The following is a 25,275-nucleotide window of genomic DNA, read 5'->3' as shown; positions in this document are numbered from 1 at the left end:
AAAGAGAGGATGGAGTTTAGTTAACAACTGGGGAGAGGAGCAGGCAGGTCTCCATTTCTCCACATCAAATTCAGAGCCAGATGGTGATCCATAATGGTGGCCCAAAGATAATGAAGACCCTAGAAATATTACACGTATCTAAGCATTCAAATGCAAAAGCATCAGGCAGACTTTTTAATAAACTCAAACTCAAAGGATACAATTATTCTTGAAAATACAATTTACCAATGAAATCCAGGAAACCAGGAGGGGAATCACAGTTAGGAACCCGGGACCGGAAAAGCTATGAGATTCTAGTGAAGTATGAAATCCTTTTCTCTTTCTTTGTATTTTATTTATTTATTAAAGAAGTATAATGTTTCTTATCTCCTTATTAATTTTTTTGACAGTACAGAATTCTCCCCACAGAGGTGGTCACCTAAGCTCTCCCACCATCAAAGCACCCAGCGTCCCCCACCACAGTCCACTGTGCTCTCCCCCACCGCCCTATTTCCTCGCCTCCTCTTCCCTTCCTAAGTGCCTCCAATCTATGCTGAAAACTAAATAGTAAATAATTTTGGAAATGATTATTACAGAAGAGGATGATTTAGACTTTGATGACATAAAAATAATGTTAACAAAGTTGGGAAGGAGAGGGAAGGAAAAGGAAAGAAGAATACGCCTAAGAGGATAATTTCTTCATTTTTTACTAAAAACACATTAATTGAGGGCCTCCCCGGTGGCGCAGCGGTTGAGCGCTGGGTTGCAAGGCTGCCTGCAGCCTCTGCAGCACCAGTTCGATCCCCAGCTGCTCCCCGGCCACCGGAGGAGGGTCCCACATGGCGCGCAGACCTCTCCTGCCGCCGGCTGCTCCCCTCAGCAGTGTACTTCGGTCCTTCTGCCTGCTCTGCTCCCCGCTCTGGCTCTGGTGAATTCTCTCACCCTCCCGCGCTTCTGACCGTACCCAGTGCTTGTATAAATAAATAAATAAATCTAAAATAAATAAATAAAACAACAAAGCCTTAATTTCTAAAAAAAAAAAAAAACAAAAGCACATTAATTGATACCATCTAAAATTGAAATACATGTGACAGAAAAGTAGAATTACTTCAATCTTAAGTTTTACAAAAGTTTTAAAATACAGTGAGGAGATACTTTTAAGTTTCTTTTAAAAAGAAACATTTACCTTAAGAATTACTTCAATTTTACTTTCTCTTCTACTAAATTTGGGTAAGAATAAATTGAAGTTTAATGTAAATTTAATGTTGATTGAATAGTCCTATTTTAATAAAGTCATTCTATCTCTTTATCTGACAGCTATTTATTATATGTGTAGAGTAATGTCTGAAGTGGTATACACCTAGTATAAATAAACATTGTTCCCATGTGATAAAATACATGATTTTTACTTTGTTGAATTGTGTGAAATCCTTACCTATTTTTACCAAAAAAGTTAATTTTTCAAGAATGCTGTAAAAACAAAACACCTGTTGGAATTTCTATTACTTCTCCTGATACTAATTATTATTAAGACTTAGAAAATCAGTTTAGAATTCACCATACATACTCACATACTCCACCGTGCTATGTCCTCATTTCACAGCTGATAGTCTGAGGATCCTAAGGTTAAATAATGTTTCACATGGTTAGTCACCCAGAAATTCAGAATCTTTAGTGCTTTCAGGAAAATTGACTTTGGCCTTCATTTAGTTATATTAGAAAGGAAGCTCTCATTCATAATGTGAAGCATATTACATTAATGACTCTATCAATAAGAAGATGATTCCACTGTTTGAAATAGACATCAGGAGTTTTACCATAATGGAAAAAAAAAAATCAGCTTTAAAGATAGATGATCAGACCAGAGGACACAGGTAGGAAACCAAGCCAGTTTCTTTCCCCAATGATACTAAATCAACTGATCAGACAAAATCAAATTTATTGCTCGCTTGACTTCCAGCCCTTGCTTTAGCATCATCCAGAATAACAGATCAGTGGTTTTGAATGTCCTGGAGAGTTTTTAGTTCAACTTATGCTCATTATCTAGAACAACAATGTTCAAAAACATCAGCAGAGAAGAGAAAGAGATAACTGAACAAAAATAAGCATTTTTTAATTTCCTCCAACAAACTTTAGGATTTCACATCAGGGAGGAAAGAAGATATCTATTGCTCAAGTTAGACTTGGGTAAGGACAGAAAATTGCATCTTTTAAAATAGATAAGATTTCCCTTCACATAAACATAACCTTCTATCTTTTGAATTAACATTTATATTACCTAAAATAAACCTATCCTGGTGTCATTCTCTAATTAGCATGTGACAGAATGCATGTTGAAGCAAATATAAGTTTCAAAATCATCCTCTATCTTTACAAGAAAACTTCAGACTTTCCTAAATAGGCAAACTTTATTTTGTTGCTATGCAACTGACAAGCAATACAATCCATCAGACAGTAAATAAATTACGAATTTTACAATGAGAAGTCTTTTCTCCCTGTTTGAAAACAAGCCACAACTTCCTTTCATGCTATACTAATCCACCACAGCTCTCTAAAGCTGTTTCACAAACGCCAATGTTTTGGCAAGATAAACAAGTGAATGAATAATTGCACAGCAGTGACACAGATGCAGTTTGCAAACCGCACGCTACGAAGCGTCGATGTCATTTGATTCATTCCCATTGGCCCAGAAAACTGGGCTCCCCAAGTCTGGTAGAGAGACAGAAATTTACTTCACATCCACCTTCTTCCAGATAACAGAAAATAAGCAATCTTAAACAAAAAGATTCTGGCAATATCTGTTGGCAGGCGCCCATCACTGTTACTTGTCTCAGACATGATTCTGTCTAGGAGCATAAGAGTGATTTTAGCCATTAGGGAATCATCTATAGGGACAAGATGTTACAGGCATTGAGAATTTGTGACTTATGGGCCAGACATGGGGCACAACCACATTTAACAATGCGCTCCATGTTGAATATCTGCCAACACTTAAAACCTTTACATAATAATCTAGATGTTTAGCTTTTTAGAAAAATCAGAAAATAATACTGAACTTGTATTTTCAAAAAACTCAAAGAGTTAGCTTCCAACAGAAAAACTGAAAACAAAACCCGAACATCTGACCATAAGAGAATGAATAAATTGTGGGGTATTTTCAGGGGATTACTATTGAGCAAAAAAAAGAGCTAACTACAGACATAGCCAATGATATGAATGGACTTCACATAAACTATGCAAAAGAAACCCAAAACAAAATTACATATTATATGGTTCTACTTATACAAAGTTCAAGCTTGGGAAGAATTAATCAGAGGTGAGGGAATTAGCATAAGTTCACTTCTTAGAGAGGAGGTACTTTGGGGGATGATAGAAACATCCTATATCTTGGTCTGGGTGACAGGGTTCACCTGGGTGTATATAGAAAATGTATTCACCTATGTACTTAGGTTTGAAAACTTTACATATCTTGGGGCCTCCCTGGTGATGCAAGGGGTTAAGCACCACACTATGAAGCAATCTGCAGCCTCTGCAGCACCAGTTCTATCCCCCAGTCGGCCAGGGAGCAACCCACATGGTGAGGAAGACCTCTCCTGTCTCGCCCACTGCTCCCCTCAGCAGTGTGTTTCAGTCAGTCTGCCTGTTCTGTTCCCCACTCTGTGTCTGGTGAATCCTCTCACCCCCACATCTCTGACCTGTCCCCCAGCTCTTGTATGCATAAATAAATAAATCTTAAAAAAATTAATAAAAAGAAAACTTCACATATCTCACTACAATCATTCTATACCTCAATGGGAAATAAAATCAACAACAAAAAAAAAATCAATTGACCCAAAACAAGTTGGCCTTTGCACATGGGGCATGTCCCATGTAAATTTGTTTGTCAAATCCCACTTGACACTCCTTGCTATAGACTAGACCTTTGGTTCACAAAGCAGATGCCCAGACAAGCAATATCAAACTCACCTGGGAGTATGTTAGAAATGCAGTTTTTCTGGCGCCACCCTTCACCACTCATGCCTGTTGAATCAGAATCTATGAGAGTGAGGCCCAGCAAGCTGTGTTAAAAAGTCCTTTGAGTAAATATGGTGCGTGCTTTAGTTTGAAAATCACTACTTGAGAGGACAACACACATTAGTAACACACAGGAAGGCAGACTCACTCATGTTAAACTATCCAGTCTCTATAAGTCTTCCCTTGACATAGTTCCATAAATGCAGGAACAAAAAAGTGAATTACTGCCTCAAAGTGCCTCAAAGTGCCATCAACATACCTTATTCCTGGCTTAGTCATCTGGTAGCTTTTAATATTTAGATTTTAAATATTAAAATTTATTTCAGTTTTTTTAATATTATCTCAGAAGCGTTTTTCAAAAAAGAGTAACATCAACTTTATACCTTTCTGATTATAGAAACAATACACATCATTAAATTTTCATCATATTTCGACTCTGAAAATGGAATCTACATTCAAGGAGGTAGCATGCCTCTGAGAGTCATTAAATCATCTAGAAATGCACAAAGTAAGACTACCAACCCCCATTCCCTCATAACTTGCAAGATTTTTACTTAAAAAACCATGCATGGATCTCCCTTTGCCGGGGGAAGTTACCAAGGGTTTAGCAAGCCACCATCCAACCACATACCATAATGCAGAAATACCACAAAGGTATTCCTGAATCAGTGGGGGTAATGAAAGAAGTAACTATAATATATCTGGTGATTGATTAAAATTAATTGAAAAAGTATAAATGAGTTATGTGATATGACAGTAAGTTTTCCTGTTTGTATTTGGAGAAAAAAACTAAGGGGTAATGTCATTTTTTTTATCAGATTACATAATTCTTTATCATTTCTAAATAAAATTTCAGAAAGAATTATGTTTATGTCCTTCATAGTATTTAGGAATACCCTAGTACTTAGAAGAAGAAAAAGAGGAGTTGAGAGAGAGAGAAGGAAGAAATGTGGAAGTGAGGGAAAGGAGAGAAAGAAGGGATCTGAGTATACTGAAATGATAAAAAATAATTTAGCCACCATATTTTAAGGTAGTGATTCTCTCAACTATTTCATTCAATACTTCACAGTGGCTTAACAACCAGGGAGATGGTGAAAATCAATTTATAAATTGTGTTGGCTACCATACTCTGTCAAATGCCTGCTTGGGAATACATCTAAAAGTCTCTGGTGAATCCTCTCACCCTCCTGCACCTCTGGCCTATACCCTGACTCTTGTATAAAAATAAATAAATCTTTTAAAAATAAAATAAAAAATAAAAGTCATGTGGCCAGGGTTTTGAGAGATGCAACCAGCACAGCTGCAAAGGACTCCACACCCAGTGAGGGGGTCTCACACTTGGATTTTATGCTTTGTTATTGTTGGCTTGTAATGCTTCTCCATTTCATCTTTGAGTTAGTGTTTTATAAGTAAACAACAATGAGACAAAGGAAAGTGTACTGGGGATCTAAAACCTAGAATCACATTGTCCCATACTCTGCCATCTCTCCTCCCCCTGCCCTAACAGTCTCTGGCCACTGACTCACTCATCTGACCAATGATGATGCCACCCTCTACCCCAGGCAGGGTCCTGGGCAATGGCACAGAAGTATCAGGGCAGGTCACAGAGCGCTGTGAGGGTCCATGCTTGCCTTATGAGCATGCGCACACCCAGGGATATATGACATTAAGTAGCAAACAAAAGACACCTTGACAGGTTAAGAGAAAAACTGTAATAGAAAGAAAAAGAGCTTTTACATTCTTTTTCAAAAATGGGTGCATGTTTTCATCTGGTATGGTCTTCACAAATTAGGTAGCTGGTCCTGCATATGACTGTAAATGGGAAAGAAGCAAAAGAAAATATAATTGGGTGATATAAGATAATGGGGTATGCGTAAGGGAAATAGGAAGGTAATTAGAGATTAAAATAATTGTATTTCGTGTTGCCACAAATGGACCATATTATTTTCAAAAATGCTTTATTTCTTTCTGATTAAGAAGCAATATATAATCATAAAATACTCAGATCCATTCCAATACTAAAAACATGAACAGAAATCTACAAAGATGTAGCCTAGCTCAGGATGCTAAAATATATCTAGAAAAATCAAAATTACCACCAAGTTATCCCAAATCCATCAAGCGCTCCCTTCTCAGTGTTATGAATCCAAATCCCCTGTCTTACCAGGCATGTCCAATCTTATGAACCAGAGTTTACAAATTAAGAACACTGTTTGAAGGACGTCTAAACACAATGCAGGTTAATAAAGTGAGATCATTATCTTCTTACCTCAGCGTTAGCTACCTCCAATTTTACCAAAGGATACCTTTTGTTTTTCAGCACTTTAGCTTGCCAGGGGATGACGTTGTCTAAACACATTTTCAATGTTTTCTTTTTAACAGTTAATATATTTTCAGGATGCAAGTCCATTTCTTTCTAAAAGGTTCCTAGGACACCCATTGAAAAGTCAAAAGCAATGAACTAAAAGGGATTGCTATTTTGTTGGAGAAGAACGACACCCTTTGTATCAAAGTGGGGAATTACAGACTGTGGTCACCCTCTGCACAGTGTCTCTTTGTCAAGTAAAACATGCTGAAAAAAATAATACAGATGGGAAAATATTGTGCACTGTCAGATCTTGGAAACAGCCAAAGGATTTTTCCTCACCAATGTCTTGTCGATGACTTTCACATTCTGGCACCCTGAAAAAATAATGCATACATTTAATATGAAATGAATGCAATAATAATCAGGCAGGTAATCGTTTTCCCAAGGAATGTAAAACTTGACAAATGTAAGGTTTATGATTCAAGGTAGGCTTGCCAAATCTTATGTGGCATGAGACCATTTTTATTACCTAAACAGTCCTTAACACAAAATGACTGGCACATATTTTTATTAACACAAAGAGTATATTCTTTCTGCCACATTTAATAGAGAGTCAGTGGCTGAAAGTTCTCTTTTAGGATATGTCTGTAGTAAATTAAAATGCATAGCAAGGATTCACAGAATGGCATTTTTCTCCATGATGGTGTGTCCAGCAGACTCAGTGCAGCAGCCAGTGATCTCAAGAATTCTCTCTGTGGGACAATATGGGTGACATGGATCACAGAATAGAAAACCCTTGTCGCCTTCAAATGTGGGGGAGTGGATATTTAACTCATGGTCATTCTTCACATCTAGAGGCCCATTCTAAGTCAAATTTGAAAGTCACTAGCAATAATTGTGCTTATTTATTATTTTATTCATTCATTCCACAAATTTTTACTGTATGCCAGGCAGTGGGAATACTTGCAGTGAAAACAATAGATAAAAATCCCTGCCTCGTGCTTCTTACATTCTAGAGAAAAAAAAAAAGACAAAAAAAATGCATGTGATTTTAAAAAGTAAATGATATGGTAGGTGATCTATGGAAAGTGATAGGGGCTATGGAAAAAGAATCAAACAATAACAACGAAGGAAAACTGGAAGTTGAGTGGTTGGGTGAAGAATGAGTTGCCATTTTCAATAGGATGGTCTGAAGGGGCTCTTTCACAAAGTACAACATAAGTGAAGAATTGAAGAATGTGAAGGAATTAATCTGGTAGACATACAGGGAAAATATTTCAAGCAGAAGGAAGAGCCCGTGCAAAAGCCCTAATGCTGAAACATGTCTGACATACTCAAGAAACAGCAAGGAGGCAAATGTTGCCTGGGCAGAATAAGGAAGGAAGGGTGACATAAGTAGGATCTGAGACCAGAGAGATGACAGGGATCAAACCACTTGATGCATTATAGACGATTGTAAGCACTTGAGAAAACCAAGAGTCACTAGAGGGTTCTTTTTGGAAGAGTGACATGATCTGGATTAACATCTAAAGAACCATTCTGACTACTGCGGTCAGTGTAGACAGGAGGGGAGATGGACCAGCAGATCACTATACCCAAGAGAAGAGATGAGGATACACAGGAATGTGATCGTACTATACAAGATGAAGAGAGCTAATGATGGGCCTGCCAAGGTGGTGGTGGTGGAGGTGGTAAATGAGGTCAAATATTGATTATATTTTATTTTTTTAATATTTATTTGTTTATGCATATAAGAGCTGGGGTACAGGCCAATGGTGCAGGGGGTGAGAGGATTCACCAGAGACAGAGTGGGGAACAGAACAGGCAGATTGACTGAAACACTCAGCTGAAGGGAGCAGAGGGTGAGTCAGGAGAGGTCTGTTGTGCCATGAGGGTAGCTCCCTGGCCAGGGATCAAACTCATGCTGCAGTGGCTGCGGATAGCTTCATAGGTTGTGTCTTAACCCCTTGCACCACCAGGGAGGCTCTTGATTATATTTTAAAGCTCGAGCCCCAGTGGAAGTGAGGGTATGGGAGAAAAGAAGTCAATGAGTCAATGATCTGAGCAGCTGAAAAAAGGGTATTAACATGAACTGAGATTAGAGGATCTACAGATGGACTGGGTTTAATGGGAAAAGATAGCAGTTTAGTTCTGGGCAGGTAGAGTATGAGATTCTACTTAGGTATTCAAGTGGAAGCATTGACTGGTTGTTAGATTTGTGTGTTTATGATATACGAGACAAGGACAAAGATGATGTAGATTTTACCTGTAAGACACTCCTATTAAAATGTGCCTAAAAAAAACCTGACAAAGATGGAGGTTAAGTTACTGCCACAGACATGCACATTGTAGAGTTTTTCATTCACAGAGTGCTCTGCACTAGAGCTATAAATATGGAGCCAAATTCAATATTAATTTCACCTCAAATGATCCATGCTCCTCCCCTCAAATTCACTTATCTCCATCAAGGAGCCTGACTCAAAGATCAAAGATCAGTAGAAAAAAAGAAAGTTGTGAATGCTAATGACAAGTCTTCAAGTCTTACCACTCAGAGCCATGGCCAACCGGAATTCTTCCTTTAGTATCTCAAGCACATCTTGAACACCTTTCTCTCCCTAAGCAAGTAAAAGATATAGATGTTTTGGGTAAGTCACTTTGATCTGTTTCATGTGTTGATTTCAGTTTCCAATAATCCTGTTTTATATATGTGTGGTGTGTGTGTGTGTTTGTGTATTTAGCAAATTATTCATTCTATTTTATATATGTGTGTAGGGTGTGTGTGTGTGTGTGTGTGTGTGTGTGTGTGTGTGTATTTAGCAAATTACCTGGGAAGCTAGGCCCCAAATGACTGGTCTCCCCACAAACACAGCCTTAGCTCCCAATGCCAGAGCTTTCAGAACATCAGTGCCTCTCCGCACACCCCCATCCAGGAAGACTTCCACCTTCCCTTCCACAGCCTCCACAATTTCTGGCAAAGCATCAATCTGTAGAGAGAAAAGATCAATAATGTGCCATTAGTATACTGAATTGTTTCATAATTGGACTTCCACAGACACTAAGCATTGAGTAGAACTTTGCAAAAAAACTGAAAGTAGGTTTGGAATCATGAGTAAAGAAAAAGGTGCAAATGTTAGTAACTAAAAATCCACTAAATTGGGAATTGAGCAGCTTAATTTTCTTTCAAAGTCCAGGATATTTTTCTGTTTTGGATATTTAAATTTACTGATAATGACTTTTAAATATATAAACACAATTTTAAAACATAACCTCTTAACTATTTTGCATAAATACAAATATTTTGTCTAAATTGTATATTTTTGTATAAATACAAATATTTTGTATAAATATAAATTGTATATTTTTGTATAAATACAAATATTTTGTATACATACAAAGAAATGAAGTAACTTGTTCATGTAAATTATTCTGAATATTATTCATTGAAAATCAGTTGTCAAAATTTGCACTCAGTTAATAGTGGATGCAGTGTGGCATAAAAATGCAAACACAGGGCCTCCCCTGGTAGCGCAGCGGTTGAGCACCGGGCTGCAAGGCTGCCCGCAGCCTCTGCAGCGCCAGTTCATTCCCCGGCCACTGGCGAGGGTCCCACAAAAAAAAAAAAAAAATGCAAACACAGTTGGTGATGAAACCTTAGTCTCTAATTTCCTTGGTGGACATACTCTGCATCCAGACATATATTAGCGATCTCTCCATGAAAATATCTTTCTTGCTTTTAAAGGAATATAACCACATGTGCCATGAAGACTCTGGTCTTGATTGACAATTGATAATGGGCTTAAATTAGCACTTCGGAATACAGGAATCCCATAGAAGTTGATGCGGTGAATTGCAATATTGTTCCTGATTTTTCACACTACTTTGAGTCCACCACTAAAGGAAATTTTACAGTGTTTCCTGCTTAAAGAAACAGGGTATACTTGCTTACTCATTGACATTGCCTGGGACTTTCAACCTTCTCTAGCCAATAATATATAAGCAGAGGTAGCACAATGCCATTTCTGGGTGCAGACCTTAAAAAATCTCATGTGTTTCAACTTTGTCTTGCACCTGTGCCATTTGCTAGGAGAGGATCGTCTGTTGAGTAATGTTTCCCCTTCCCCTATGGGGCCTCAGAATATTAAAGAAGCAGAGTCGGCCCCATCAAGTCCCACTGGACCTTAAACTTGGGGCATAGCCACCTAACTTCTACCACATATAGATCACCTCCAGATGACATAAATCTTCATGGGAATAAATGAATGTTGATTTATATCACTGGGTTTTGGAATATATATTTGTGTCAATAGATAGCACCACTGGCTAATAGCCAATACAGTTAATAGCTAATAATAGAAACAGTGGGCTACTTTTGATGTCTTTTAACTTGAAAATGGAAATAATCTCCGGTTACCTGTATTTCAAAATCTGTAGAAATTGCCTGCATTCATCCCCAAATATTTAGATATAAAATTAAATCCAATCCCTATTTAAAATGCATATTGAAGAAGCTACCATTCATGTGAATGCAGTTTTTCTAGAAATAATTATACTAAAAATGCTTAAAGGCTTCTCCACTTATTTCTTAAAATTTTAGAGGCTAATCTTAAATAGAGTTTTATGTTAAAAGCTGAAGGCCAAACCCAGCTACAGATTTGAAGGAAGTGAAGGCAACACTTGGCATGCAACCCCTAAATGTTTGGCAGGTAATGTGATTTTCCCCTTTTCCTTTTGGCTTTTCTGCCTTGCCAAACATGCTTTGGATCTACTTACATATGTCCCTTTACCTATACATAGTCCTCCTTTTACAAACAGGCAAGTTACATCAACATATAAATGCTACAATTTCCAAATGATGATGCAAGGTATAATTAAGCATATTTCCCCATTTGAAATCAGAACCAAAGAAAAATATTAACTAGCTTGGGTTCAATACACATTTTCAAAGTCACGCAAATCAAGTCTGTTTAGATTATTTCCAGTGCCCAACCTGGCTTAAAAGTAAACTAATAAGGATACTTAAAATATGAATCCTGGGTTATAAGATAGAACCCAGATTGGTGTTTCATTTGCCTATGGATAAGCATGTTCTAGTCATTGCTGAGCATTTTTATCTATCCTTTTCTTTTTCTTTCTGTAGCAGCAGTTTTACTGGATATGTTACCCAGAATAATTCTAAACAGAGGAGATTTTATAAATAAATACAGTAGACAAATACACTATTTTATGACTGTTAAGTTTCCTTCCTTTCTGCGAGCCACACATCTAAGAGACCATTCATTTCAGCTTTCCTTGCCTTAGTGGTTCTGTAGATAACTAATTGTGAGTTTAACTCCAGTGGAGCTATTCTACAGGAAAATATGGCAGGAATCCAATTTACTATTGCTCATTCATTCATGGATTCATCACCTTATTGAGGATGTGACGTGAAGTCATTATGCCAGATGGTGCAGGGCATGGATCAAAAGAATCCTACACAGACATGAGGAGAATCCCACAGGTATTGGATTCACAAAAAAGACTCCTCTTGTCCATCCCTGCCTTGTTCCCATCCCATCCAAGATGCTCTTTGGCCCCAAAATGACCACTTCCAGGGATTTCTCATCTCTCTACCATCCTATAGCATCCATTGTTTGACTCTTTATTGCTGGCATTTTGGACATGAAACTATTTAAAGCTTTTAAACCAAATCAGTTGAACATAAAAAAGAAGAAGAAGAAGAAGAAGGGGAAGGAGGGGTAGGAGGGGGAGGAGGGGGAGGAGGGGGAGGAGGAGAAGAAGGAGAAAGAGAAGGAGAAGAAGCAGAAGCAGAAGAAGCAGAAGCAGAAGAAGAAGCAGCAGAAGAAGAAGCAGCAGCAGCAGCAGCAGAAGAAGAAGAAGAAGAAGAAGAAGAAGAAGAAGAAGAAGAAGAAGAAGAAGAAGAAGAAGAAGAAGAAGAAGAAGAAGGAGAAGGAGAAGGAGAAGGAGAAGGAGAAGGAGAAGGAGAAGGAGAAGGAGAAGGAGAAGGAGAAGGAGAAGGAGAAGGAGAAGGAGAAGGAGAAGGAGAAGGAGAAGGAGAAGGAGAAGGAGAAGGAGAAGAGAAGAAGAAGAAGAAGAAGGAGAAGGAGAAGGAGAAGGAGAAGGAGAAGGAGAAGGAGAAGGAGAAGGAGAAGGAGAAGGAGAAAGAAGAAGAAGAAGAACAGATAAAACCAGAGCTTTTATAAAAATGAAGAAGATAAAAGTCAGGCCACTGCCCCCAAATCCTTCCCTGACTCTACCTAACCCAACCCATCACACTTCACCAGGCAGGCCTGGGATAGGGATGGAAGGTGACGATGTTCCACTAAGTATACTTTGAAAATCACTGGTCTGTACAGATTTGGCTGATTGTTTGCAATTACAAAAACAGTTGCAATAATCTCTATTGTTTTATCTTCATTTCCTTGTACTATGACAGTTTAGCTACTCCCATCATGTAGGAGACATGGGGCTGGAATATTCTACTTCCCCAACCCCTTGAATCTGTACTAGCATCGTGACTTGCTGTCACCAACAGAATGTGCGAGAAGTAACAGTGTGCTGACTGTAAGCCTCCATCTCAAGAGGCTTTGTATATTTGCTCTTACTCTCTAGGAAACCTTCCTCATGAACCCCTGACCACCCAAAGTGCTAGATGTGGGACAATGCAGAGCCATGCCTGCTAGGTCCTACTACAACAGCCTGCCCTACTAGACCCAAGTGACCACACAGCATATGAGAAAAACCAGAGAAAAATGACCAGTAGATCTCAGCCCACATTGAGAACCAAGAAATATTTGAAATGAGTATAAATAGCTACTGAATTTCAGCAGCAACTTTTTTTTTAAAGATTTATTTATTTATTTATACAAGCACTGGGTACAGTCAGAAGTGCGGGAGGGTGAGAGAATTCACCAGAGCCAGAGGGGAGAACAAAGCAGGCAGACTTACTGAAATACACTGCTGAGGGGAGCAGCAGGCACGGCAGGAGAGGTCTGTGTGCCATGTGGGACCCTTGCCAGCGGCCGGGGATCTAGCCGGCGGCTGGGGATCAAACCGGTGCTGCAGAGGCTGTGGGCAGCTTCACAGCCCAGCGCTCAACCGCTATGCCACCGGGGAGGCCCTCTGCAGCAACTTTTAAAGTGGTTTGTTATACAGCAAAATCAAGTGTTTTTCAAAGGTAGAATAGGATGGATCCCTTTTTAAAGCAAAAATAAAATCTCTCGATCTCACAAAATGTACCCGAGGACTCAATTTAGGAAACACTTGACTTAAGAACCCAATACTAAGTTTATGAAAATTCTTTGCAATTGAGAATTTTCACTAGAAAAGAATGTCCTATCTTTAAACTTAAGATAGTTTGGGCCCAGTTAGTATAAGAAAAAAATTGACCAAAAAAAATGTCCCTAAATTTCAGACTCCAGGAAATCCATTTTTAGATACCAGTGTGAGATGTTTCAGTACTACAGATTTTGAAAATTAATTTGATTGCCATATTGTTCTTTAATTCAAGAACCCTGTTGTCACATCTTACCTAGGAGGTAAGGACCTTGACATGAACTTAATTTTAACTCCTTTTGGGGATAGTAGAGATCTGGCAGTGGATCTCAGTAGTATGGAATTAAGATGAACTGAAGTCAAACTCCTGTCAAGGACGGACTCCCAGGGATAGGTACCCGGAGCCCCATGAGAAACAGAAATGCAGAAAGTCTATAGCTTTCTTTTCGAAACCAACACAACACTATGAAGAGTCTCAGCTTGAAAGTTTGAATGACTTTATCACTTAGCTCTAATTCTTAGACAAGGTTGGACCAGGAATAGAAGCCAAGACACTAGACTCCATTTCAGTACTCTTCCGGTGACATCATTCTACCTCTTTGACTCTGACTTATGACGTCACATAATCTGCAGGGTGGCAGTTATTCGGTACACCTACTGAAAAGCTTTATATCACCATCGCCTTCAAGCCTTTTAGCACTCACCTCAAAACCCACACACTGAGGGAAAAACATGTTCATAAATGGAATCTTTTCTCACATTTCTCTCATCATCATGGGTCTTAAATCTGCTCTAAAGTATGAAGCAAAACTCAAGTAGGCATCCCCTCTCTTGCACAGAGAAGGGAGAGTCTTGAAAGGGGGAAAAAAAAAAAAAAAAACAGGCTCCGAGACCACAACTCAAAAAGCCCTTTTAGATAACTTTCCATATCCCCTCAGCCAGAAGGAAATAAACCACACCATTTAGATATTTTTCCCTTAAACTCTGGTTAGATTTGATTTCAGTGGATTTAGATTTTATTTTTAGAAAACAAACTTAATTTGGCCCACACACTAAGTCTATGTCTTCATACACAAGAGAGACATAAATCTCTAAAGAAACTTTGAGCTATAACCTACTTCTTACTGCCCAGAGGAAGGCTTCATTCTCCACCTTCATTTACCTGCAGGCAACAGTTAATACTCCCTAAAAAGATGTGTCTCTATAAGTAAAACTGAATAGGAAAGAGTTGAAAACTTCCAGTTTTATGATTTAAATTCTTGACTGTGTAAATTCAAGCAAAGCAAACTTATTTGATTCGTTCCTACCATTAGTGTTTTAGGAAAAACTATGAGCTGTAGTATGTATACCCAGTAGTCCCTCGAAGCCATTCACTCTGCCCTAAAACCTACACAACTGGTCTATGGTTTACTTAAATCAACCTGCTGGTTCAACAAAACAATAACTTGCTATAACTTGACTAAATATTTGTTCTACTCTACTTCCAATTATTTGAATAAATTTAGTCATTCCAATTAAAGCCAGCCATATAATAACTATAATTGAACAGCATTGATAAAAAGGAAAAAATGTAAATGATGAGTCACTTCAGAGATGGTGTTCTGGAAAGCACAACATTATTTTGTGTGCATAAACATTTATACTTATATATGTTTTAGTTTTATTACATGAGTCTAACTTATCCTATGATAATCAGAATCCAGACTACTAAAGTTTTTTAAAGATTTATTTTTTATTTATGCATACAAGAACTGGGGTGTAGGCCAGAGGTGCGGGGGGCAGTGAGAGGATTCACAGAGACAGAGTGGGGAGCAGAACAGGTGGATATACTGAAATACACTGCTAAGGGGAGCAGCAGGCAAGATAGAAGAGGTTTATTGCACTATGTGGGTGTAAAGGCAGGACAGGCCACAGTGCAGGTTTTCTAGGATCCAGCAGACCAGGTAAAGGAGGAGTCAGAGTCCTCAGTGGTTTTGCAGGTTTTTATTGGGATTACCAGGTATATGGCAGGCAGGGGTGCTGGGGGGCTGGCAGGCCTCCCAGCTCCCAGAAAATCCTCACTCTATCTGGGCTCTCTCTGGCGTTCTCTCTGCTTCTCTTCTCTAGGCTTCTGCTTCTCTCTCTGCTTCTCTCGGCTTCTCTTCTCTAGGCTTCTGCTTCTCTCTAGGCTTCTCTTGGCTTCTCTTTTGGCTTCTACTGGCATTCCCATGACGCCGCCCTTAAAAATCCCAGTCTCAGCCCAGGTGAATGCCATCTACCTATACCCACACCCTATTCCAGGTGTCCGCCATCAGGCATGCATTCAGGACCGCAAGGATCCATCATCTATCCTGATGGCGGGAGGGCAGAAAAGCCTGACATTTTTCCTTACCCTACAGTGGGTTAGCTCCCTGGCCAGGGATCAAACTTAGGCCATAGTGGCTGGCGATAGCTTTATAGCACTGAGAGGTTAACCCCTGTGTCACCAGGGAGGACCCTAGACTATTACCGTTTAAAAGACACGAGCCAAATTAAAAGATGAGGAAGCTAAGATTTGAAAAGGAAACTAATTCCCTCTACCCCATGGTAGTTGAGGCCCCTCTTTCTCTTCTCAGCTATTATTCAGGCCACCTAACTTCCTGCCTCCTTGTCATGACAAAATCCAATTTATAAGAATCACTACTGCTAAATTAAGGCTTGACTTTTGCATATCCAGTGACTCATAATACATTAAGAGCCTGCTCCCATATCAGTGCAGGAAGGCAGATTTCCAGGGTCTCCCCTACTTCCATCAGACACTGCAAACAAAATGAGTTGCTTGGAATACCCCAAACATATCTTACTCTTTTCCATTTCACATTTCTCCTCACATCTCTAAAAACAGGGTCCAACAGAGGAAAAAGTGGACAGTGTATAAGATAACTTTCCAACAACCACCCCACTCCATTTACAGCTCCTGGTATATTCTGGAACACAAATCCCATGAAATCCACCTGAAGATATGTCTCTATCTCCATGACTTTTGACCTTAATCTTAAAATCTGCCCCAATGTCTCTGTTGGTTTTCTTGGCTCTTGCTCTTGGGTCTCTTGGGACTAACTGCTCTTTTTCAGTTTTAACTGTCCCATACCTTCCTGACCAGTTTTGTTTACTTTTGTTTCTAGAAACCAGATTCTGTCTTGCCTAATACTGTGCTTACAGCAAATAAAAACCATAGATGCATGTTGGGATATCCTCATTAGCTTAAAAGAAACACTATTATAGTTCCTCTGGTATCCTCCCTACCCCCATGCCCAGAGTTTCTGATAATTGCTTTAGGGAGCATCTGGGCATTAGGTATCTTTGAAGTTCCTAAGGTGATTTCAATGTGCAACCAAGGTAGTTAATACATGACTCAATTAGTGTGATCTCGTCACCTCACCTAATTCTCTTCACCTGAACCATAGGATATCTATCTCCTTCCCCCATTCACCCATTTACTCTCTCTCTAGAATTTTCAACCCCTACCTCAATGGAAAGTTCCAGTCTTTTCTCTCATCTTGACGTCTAATAATTGTACCAATAATCTCAAATTTCACTTAAGCCTTATGTTGTTACTACAATTGTTTGTTAGCTCTTCTTTGGACTTTCATGGAATAATCTTTTTTTTTCCAAACTCTCTATTACATTATCCATTAGTTTACCTATATAATCCTGGCCTGCAAATAATTTATTATCTAACAGAGACTTTCACAAGCTTACAAATAAATGCAATGGGCTAGTTAAAGATCTAATTTAGACAGTTATGTGTCACTAATCTTAAAATCCAAGTTCTTATATTTTTACACTTATTTCACCTTTAATGTTCACTACAAAAATATATACTCAGAAAAGACAGACAGAGAGAGTCAAAACCACGGCAGAAATGGGAACTCCAAAGAGAAATTCCTGCATTTGCTGAAACTCACTGTGGCTGGCACCCCATCGAGTTGTCGAGCCCCGTGATTTGACACCAAGATCCCATCCAAGCCATGTTTAACTGCCTTCCTCGCATCATCACCTAGAAAGGGCAAGACAACCATCATATGAAAACAGCAACTTACTGGAAAGATTGGGTTGGGCTGTTGCAGCATCCATTAAAGGGAACCAGCCCTCACACCTAATACCTTGCTTGAAACCATTAGCAGTGAAATACACCCACAGGTCAGATCAAGAGTAGTAGTGGTAGTTTCCTTGGTCCAAAAAAAAAAAAAAAAGCAGCATCCACAACAATTTATGAAGTAAAACTATCAGTTGATCAGCTGGTTATTTTTTATTATTAATAAGAGCATATCGTTCAGCATTTAGCAGAATTACAGAATTACTCCTCTACAATTTGGATATGTAAATGTCAAGAATATGTAAATGTCAAGAACTTTAAGTGTAACAACAAGTATTTCAAAAACACTCTTTACCAGGTAGTTATAACTTCATAATCATTTTAAGTTATACCATTCTATAATTAAATGAATTTTGCCCATTAAAGTATAGAAAAAAATGTATCATTATGATTTTATGTTACGTCTTTAACCCAGCTTCAAAATACAATTTTAAATTATAGTTTAGTTTAATTTTTTTAATTATAAAAAATTAAAAATTAAAAAATATAGTTTAAAAATATTTTTAAGTATAGTTTAAAAATATGTTCTCTTAAATCAATTTCTAACTTTTTAAATAGTTTTTCAAATTATTCAAACCTTTCAGTTGTTCTACCTAATCTATTTAAATCACCTGAATTTCCTTCTGGAAACAAACTTTGGATTCCTTTTCCTTCTCTGGCTACTCTCAAGGCCTGCTGCTAATCTACATCCTACACAATTGCTCCCACTCTCTGGGCTGAATCTCTTGTAGCCTGGTCTGATGATGCCTACATTTGGTTTATGTTTTCATTTTGTTTGTAGTACTTTACTTTGTAACTACCTAAAAAAGGATTCATGGGAGGTAAACTTACAGGGTACTATAACTTCACTTGTGTTTGAAATGAAATTGGGTTAGGGGTGATATTCTAGATTGAAAAATTTTCCATAGAACCTTAAAGACATTACTCCATTGTCTTTTAGTGTTCTTTGTTGTTGACAAGATTGATGCATTTGACTTTGTAAATTTCCTTTGTAAAGAACTTGTTTTATGTTATTTTTTCTTCCTCTTTATTTTTTTCCTGATTTTCATAGAGGAAATAATGAGCTGTAATTTGTTTTCTCAATTGAATGACTTATGTCTCCAGCATCCAGACATTGTCTGTCTTTAATAATTTCCTCCCTGCCTCTTTCTTTTGTTGTTTCTATTGGAACCACCTATCATTGGATAATGGATATTTTAAAGTGTCTTTAAGCCTCTCCTTTACTCAATCATACTTTTCTTTCTATTTGTATTATTGTTTTATGTATTAGGGAATAACATTGACTATTCAATCAATTATTAATTTCATAAATTGTATTTTTAATCTTTTGGAACTCTCTTTTACCTTCTCTTTTCCTTTCCAGGCAGATTCTTCTTATTTGGTTATATTTCCCTGAGCCTATCATTTAAAATTTTTTTAATTATTTTCTTGTTTTATTTCATTCCTCAAGGTTCAGCTTTTCTGTAGTTTAATCTTGGTCTTTTATATTTTGATATTTCTGATATAACTTCTGTTGGTAAATTTCCACTCATATTTAAGGAATAAAGATTGGGGAGCAGCTAAAGTCTTCCTAGACTATTTCATAAATAAATTTCTCTCCTGCCAAGGCTTTGCTTGGAGTAGAAATTCTTTCTTAGGCTCCTTATATAGGATATATGAAGATAGAGCAAGAAAAGTGAGCCAAGAGGCTATTGAATTATAAGTCCCTCAAGTGTCAGAATGAGGACAATATGTCATCTTGTAAAAATTAAGACAACAATATGTCATCTTGTAAATGCTATTCAACAAGAGTTTGTCCCAGACATCAATTTATTACTTCAGAAAGAATAAAGATACTAAACATACTAAACCAAATTTGCCCATTGGTGTACAAAATAATGAGGGGGGGCATCAAGATTGCTGACTGGTGCTATATAATCACAAGCAAAACTCCAATTAACCCCCTTGCTTTTCCTGTCACCAATTTTCTGTTCTAATCTCCATCACACTTGCAGACTAGACACCTAGAGTCTCAGGAATTCCATTTTATGACTTTTCCCTTGCTTTCTCCAGGGTTCCCTCTGAAACCCTATCCTGCCTAAACAGCATTTTTCTTGTCTTTTTCTCCAATCAACATGCTCCCTTACATTTGCTTATTTTATAAATTTCTTTAAGTTCTCATTTGGTTGTGTCTCTTGTCTTCTTTTGCTTTGCTGTCATAGGCTCATGTATTTTTTTTTTAAAGATTTATTTATTTATTTGTTTGTTTGTTTGTTTATTTATTTATTTATACAAGCACTGGGTACAGTCAGAAGCGTGGGAGGGTGAGAGAATTCACTAGAGTCAGAGCAGGGAGCAGAGCAGGCAGAAGGACCGAGGTACACTACTGACGGGAGCAGCGGGCGGCAGGAAAGGCCTGCGCGCCATGTGGGACCCTCTTCCGGTGGCCGGGGAGCAGCTGGGGATCGAACCGGCACCACAGAGGCCGCAGGCAGCTTCGCAACCCAGAGCTCAACCGCTGCGCCACCAGGGAGGCCCAGGCGCATGTATTTTTGGGGTCTTGTCTGATGAGAAAGTACACCTGTATTCTGTTAATCATTTTGAACCAGAAAACCAGTACATTATCATTTAAAATGTGTTATATGCCTCAATGAGTGCTGCCCTATAGAACTTTCTGTGATGATAGAAATATATGGAAATATACCACTCAAATAGCTGGAAGTATAAAATTAAATATAAAGCAACAAGAAAAAATAAAGAAATAAATTAGATCTGTAGAGTTCGACATAGTAGCCACTAGCCACATGTAACCACTGAGTAACAGAAATATGGCATTTTGTCTGAGGAGCTGGAATTTTACTTTTATTTAACTTCAATTAATTTAAATAGCCACATTTGGCTATTTGTTGGCATATTGGACTGTTCAGTGTCAATGCTTGCATGAATTTGTGTATTCCCACAAAGAGACACAGTATGGCACTTTATAAAAGTATACATATAACCTTAACACACAATGTAAAATATACTTGGAATTGGTGAGGTTTATTCTGGTTATCTACTTATTTGCATTATAGCAAATATCAAATAAAAAGTGAATATGTATACACTGCAATATTTTTGAACCCTATGATTGAGGAGGTATGCAGTCCTCAAATTCAGACGTCTGCAACTGTTTAGTTGCAACCTATGTTTTCAGAAAATGAATACTGTCAATAAATTGATGCTATCTAGTGACAAAGTGATTACGTGCTTTGGCTTGTGGTCAGTCAACCTAGATTTGAAGCCATGCACCTGGAATTTTCATGTTATGTAAGTGGCTTTCTCTGCATATTAGAGTACAACCCACATATGACTGACATATGGATTAAATGAGTTAAAAGTGTGCATAGAAAATCCTTGACACATGTTCTGCACTCAGTTAAATATTAACTATTATTGTTTTGATCTGATAGCATGAGGCATGTAAAGTGAAAAGATTAGTAGGTACAGGAAGATTCATTGACTGAATGTTTTTAGTAAGTCTGTTTGAGTTCTGTTTATAACAATATATTTGCATCACAGTCAGGATTACAATTATAAAGAAAATTTAATTTGAAGTAAGTGCTACAAAGTAACAGTTTATCTTCTATCATTTCATGAGGTTTTCTATGTTTCACCAGGCAATGCTGGAAATGTTGGGGGAAAAGATAAAATGGTTTACTCAGAAGGTAGAATAGTAAGTATCTAGAAAAATAAAGAACAATTTATGACTAGATGTGAGCCTCTTTCTTTAGCTAATTATGGAAACTTATTCAGAGTTTTATTTTAACATAGAGAGAAAAACAATATTGCTTTATTTTTTTAAAAAAAATAGTGATTTATTTTTATTTTTTACTTTAATGTTAATCTGTTAATTTTTTTCTTTCATTTTTTTTCTTTTATAAATATATATATATATATTACATCATTTTTCAGGGAAATGCAAATCAAAACTACAATGAGATGCCATCTTACACAGGTGAGAATGGCACATATTAAAAAAACTAGCTACAGGGGGCCTCCCCTGGTGGCACAATGGTTGAGCACTGGGTTGTGAGGCTGCCCACAGCCTCTGCAATGCCAGCTCAATCCTCGGCCACCGGCAAGGGTCCCAGGAAAAAAAAAACAAAAACTAGCTACAACAAATGTTGTCGAGGATGTGGAGAAAAAGGAACTCTCCAGCACTGCTGGTGGGAGTGCAAACTGGTCCAACCACTATGGAAAGCTGTGTGGAGATTCCAGAGATTTATTTATTTTTATACAAAAGCTGGGATTCAGGCCAGAGGTGCAGGAGGGTGAGAGGATCCACCAGAGACAGAGCAGGGAGCAGAACAGGCAGACTGACTGAAACACACTGCTGAGGGGAGCAGAGGTTGAGACAGGAGAGGTCTGCTGCGCCATGTGGGAATCTCCCTGACAGCTGGGAATTGAACCTCCCCTGCAGAGGCTGCAGACAGCTTCATAGCGCTGTGCTCAATCCACTGCACCACCAGGGAGGCCCCAAAACAATATTGCTTTAATGAATGGGTCAAAATTTTCTGACTTAGCAAAATGTTCATGAATTTTTTGTATTTTTATTAATCCTTAGAGTATATTGGTGTGACATACCACATTTGTTAATTTGCCACTTAATACATTATTTGCCATCTTATTAATACATTATTTCCATGTTTAATCTAAAAGACCTAAGTGAATATAAATACTCAAAATTTACTCTCAAGCCCTAGGAGCTTTTTATCCAGAACTCTGTTTATCTCACAGGAGTTTAGAGTAACTAAATCTTAGATGGCAGCAGTTTTTAACACTATATAGGCACATTGAATGAATATTCATTGAGCATATCTTGAAAATAAATATTCTGTTCATATATATATGAAGATGTAGTTAGTTTCTAAGAAACAAAATACCTTTATGGAAGTAAGACAGCTGAGTTAGATTTTTTTTTTTTAATTTTTAAAAGAACTCTTGAAAAATATTATGCCTTTGTTTTTTTGTTAGCAGAAGTATTGAAAAAGACCAACTCCTCAAATATGTGTTTGGAGTTTGTATTGAAGTTTTCCAAGGGCAGAGTTTAACCACAAGAGATTATATCTTCAGTTCAATTTGCATTCATTAAAATGTAATTCTTTTTTTTTAACAGGAGATTTTTCTAGATATATTTTTTATTGGACTCTAATTGAAAATTCCATTACTGTCTGAGAATATACTTTATACAACTTCTTTTCCTTTATACTTATTGGGACTTTCTTTATGGCCCAAAATATATCTTGGTAAATTGTCTGTTTGCATGTAAAAGAAGTTCTTTTTTTTTTTTTCATTTAGGCTCATTGTTGCTCATTTTTCACAAGAAAAATCCTTGACATCTTTTTTATAAAATGCAATACTTAAAATTGTGGTAAGGGGGGAATGTTTCATTAAGACCTTTCCAGCTGCTTAAGATTTCCTGTTCCTGCAAACATAATCTGTACTTCTCTGATAAAATTAAAATGAAAGAGGATGGGTGACTTTCAGTCAAAACATACAACATTTGACTGATGATCTGTGAAATAACAAGAACTAGATTTCCCAGAACTAGCTCCGCCATCCCCAATCTCATATTCAGATTAAGCATATGCAGTACTTGATGCAGTTGTCATAGAGATGAGTCTTGTTTGTTAAATAAATGAAATGAATAGTTACAGAAAAATTAGACAATGTAAACTGTATATGTATAAATAAGTTATTTCCTTTGATGCCAAATGCCCCATCTGTCTTTCTCTTATGTTTGAGCTCTCTCTAAATAGGATTTTACTCAATAAACATTTGGGATATCTGCTATATGCAAAACATGAAAATATGTAGAAAAAAAGTCACATAATCCATATAGATGAGAAGAAAAGAGGGGCAATGGTGGTGGTAGTGGTCCCAGATGAAATAACCATGGGAAGGTACACCATGTTCGTGGATTGGAAGAATTAACACTGTTAAAATGGTCATATTACTTATGGCAATTTATAAGCTCAACATGATACCTATTAAAATCTCAATGGATTTTTTTCAAGGAAAAGAACAAACAATTGTAAAAATTATTTGGATCATAAAATACTTAAAAGAAAACATAGGCGATATGCTATTGGACATCAACCACAGAGATATATTAGGGATGCATCCTCAATGGCAAGAGATGCAGTAACAAAAATAAACATGAGGAGCTACATCAAACTAAAAAGATTTTATACCTCAAAAGAAATTATCACCTGTATAAAAAGGCAACCTATAGACTGGAAGAAGACATCTGCACATCACACATTGACAAAAGGTTAATTTCAAATCTACATAAAGTGCCTCTACTGTTGAATAACAACAACAACAAAAACAAATAACATTTAAAAAAAAGGTAAAAGATGCAAATAAACACTACTCCAAAGAAGACATTCAGATGGCCTACACATACATTCAACATCACATATTATAAAGAAAATGCAAATCAAAAGCACCATGAGATATCACCTTACCCCTGTGAAAATGGCCTATATCAAGCCAAAGCTCTCCTGAAAAAAAAAAAAAAAAAGAAAGAAAGAAAGGAATGAGGCATCACACTCCTAGACTTCAATCTATACTACAAAGCCATAATAATCAAAACTGCATAGTACTAGAACAAGAACAGACACACAGACCAATGGAACCAATAGAAAATCCAGAAATAAACCCACAGATTTACAATCAACTGATCTTTGACAAAGAAGCAAAGAATATGCAATGGAGCAAAGAAAATTTGTTCAATAAATGGTGTTGGGAAAACTGGGTCACTACATGCAAAAGAATGAAGTGTGACTACTACCTCATACCATGCACAAAAACCAATTCAAAATGGATTAAAGAACTAGACATAAGACCTGAAACCATAAAATATATAGAAGGAAATATAGGTGAAACACTGCATGACATACACCTCAGTAACATCTTTAAAGACTCATCACCCAAAGCAGTGATAGCAAAAGCAAAGATAAACAGCTGGGACTACATCAAATTAAAGAGCTTCTGCACAGCAAAAGAGACGGTAACCAAAACAAAGAGACACCCCAACAATTGGGAGAAAAATTTTGCACACAACACTAATGATAAAGGACTGATCACAAAAATCTACAAAGAGCTGATGAGACTCAACAAAAACAAAGTAAATAATCCACTCAAAAAATGGGCAGAAGAGCTGAAAAGAAACTTCTCCAAAGAGGAAATGGAAATGGCCAACAAGCATATGAAAAAATGTTCAGCATTACTTGCAATCAGGGAAATGAAAATCAAAACTACAGTGAGATACCATCTTACACCAGTGAGAATGACACATATTAAAAATAACTAGCTATAACAAATGTTGGCGAGGATGTGGAGAAAAAGGAACTCTCCTGCCCTGGTGGTGGGAGTGCAAACTGGTCCAACCACTATGGAACGATGTGTGAAGATTGCTCAACCTGTTAAGATGGAGCTTCCATATGATCCAGCAATTCCAGTCCTAGGTATTTACCCAAAGGACACAGAAACATTAATTCAAAAGGGCACCTGCACCCCTATGTTTATAGCAGCACTATTCACAATACCTAAGCTATGG

The 25,275-nt window shown here is 37.5% G+C and overlaps 1 protein-coding gene across 3 annotated transcripts in view; it reads right to left on the bottom strand.

Moving 5' to 3' along the window:
• Positions 1-5,799: 5,799 nt before the first annotated feature.
• Positions 5,800-25,275, bottom strand: part of HAO1 (hydroxyacid oxidase 1) — a 52,998-nt gene continuing 33,522 nt past the window's right edge. For all 3 annotated transcript variants that reach the window (XM_037521082.2, XM_037521083.2, XM_037521084.2), the window contains exons 5-8: positions 17,500-17,591; positions 9,127-9,285; positions 8,847-8,916; positions 5,800-6,675 (exon numbers count right to left, since the gene is read on the bottom strand). In XM_037521082.2, coding sequence (XP_037376979.1) covers positions 6,605-6,675; positions 8,847-8,916; positions 9,127-9,285; positions 17,500-17,591 — 392 coding nt within the window. In that variant the 3' untranslated portion in view covers positions 5,800-6,604. The remainder of the gene's footprint in view (positions 6,676-8,846; positions 8,917-9,126; positions 9,286-17,499; positions 17,592-25,275) is intronic.

Source organism: Talpa occidentalis, unplaced genomic scaffold, assembly GCF_014898055.3.
Source record: "Talpa occidentalis isolate TD23 unplaced genomic scaffold, MPIMG_talOcc4v2.1 talOcc4.10, whole genome shotgun sequence".
Classification (NCBI taxonomy): domain Eukaryota; kingdom Metazoa; phylum Chordata; class Mammalia; order Eulipotyphla; family Talpidae; genus Talpa; species Talpa occidentalis.
This window is presented reverse-complemented; position numbering and strand designations above follow the sequence as displayed.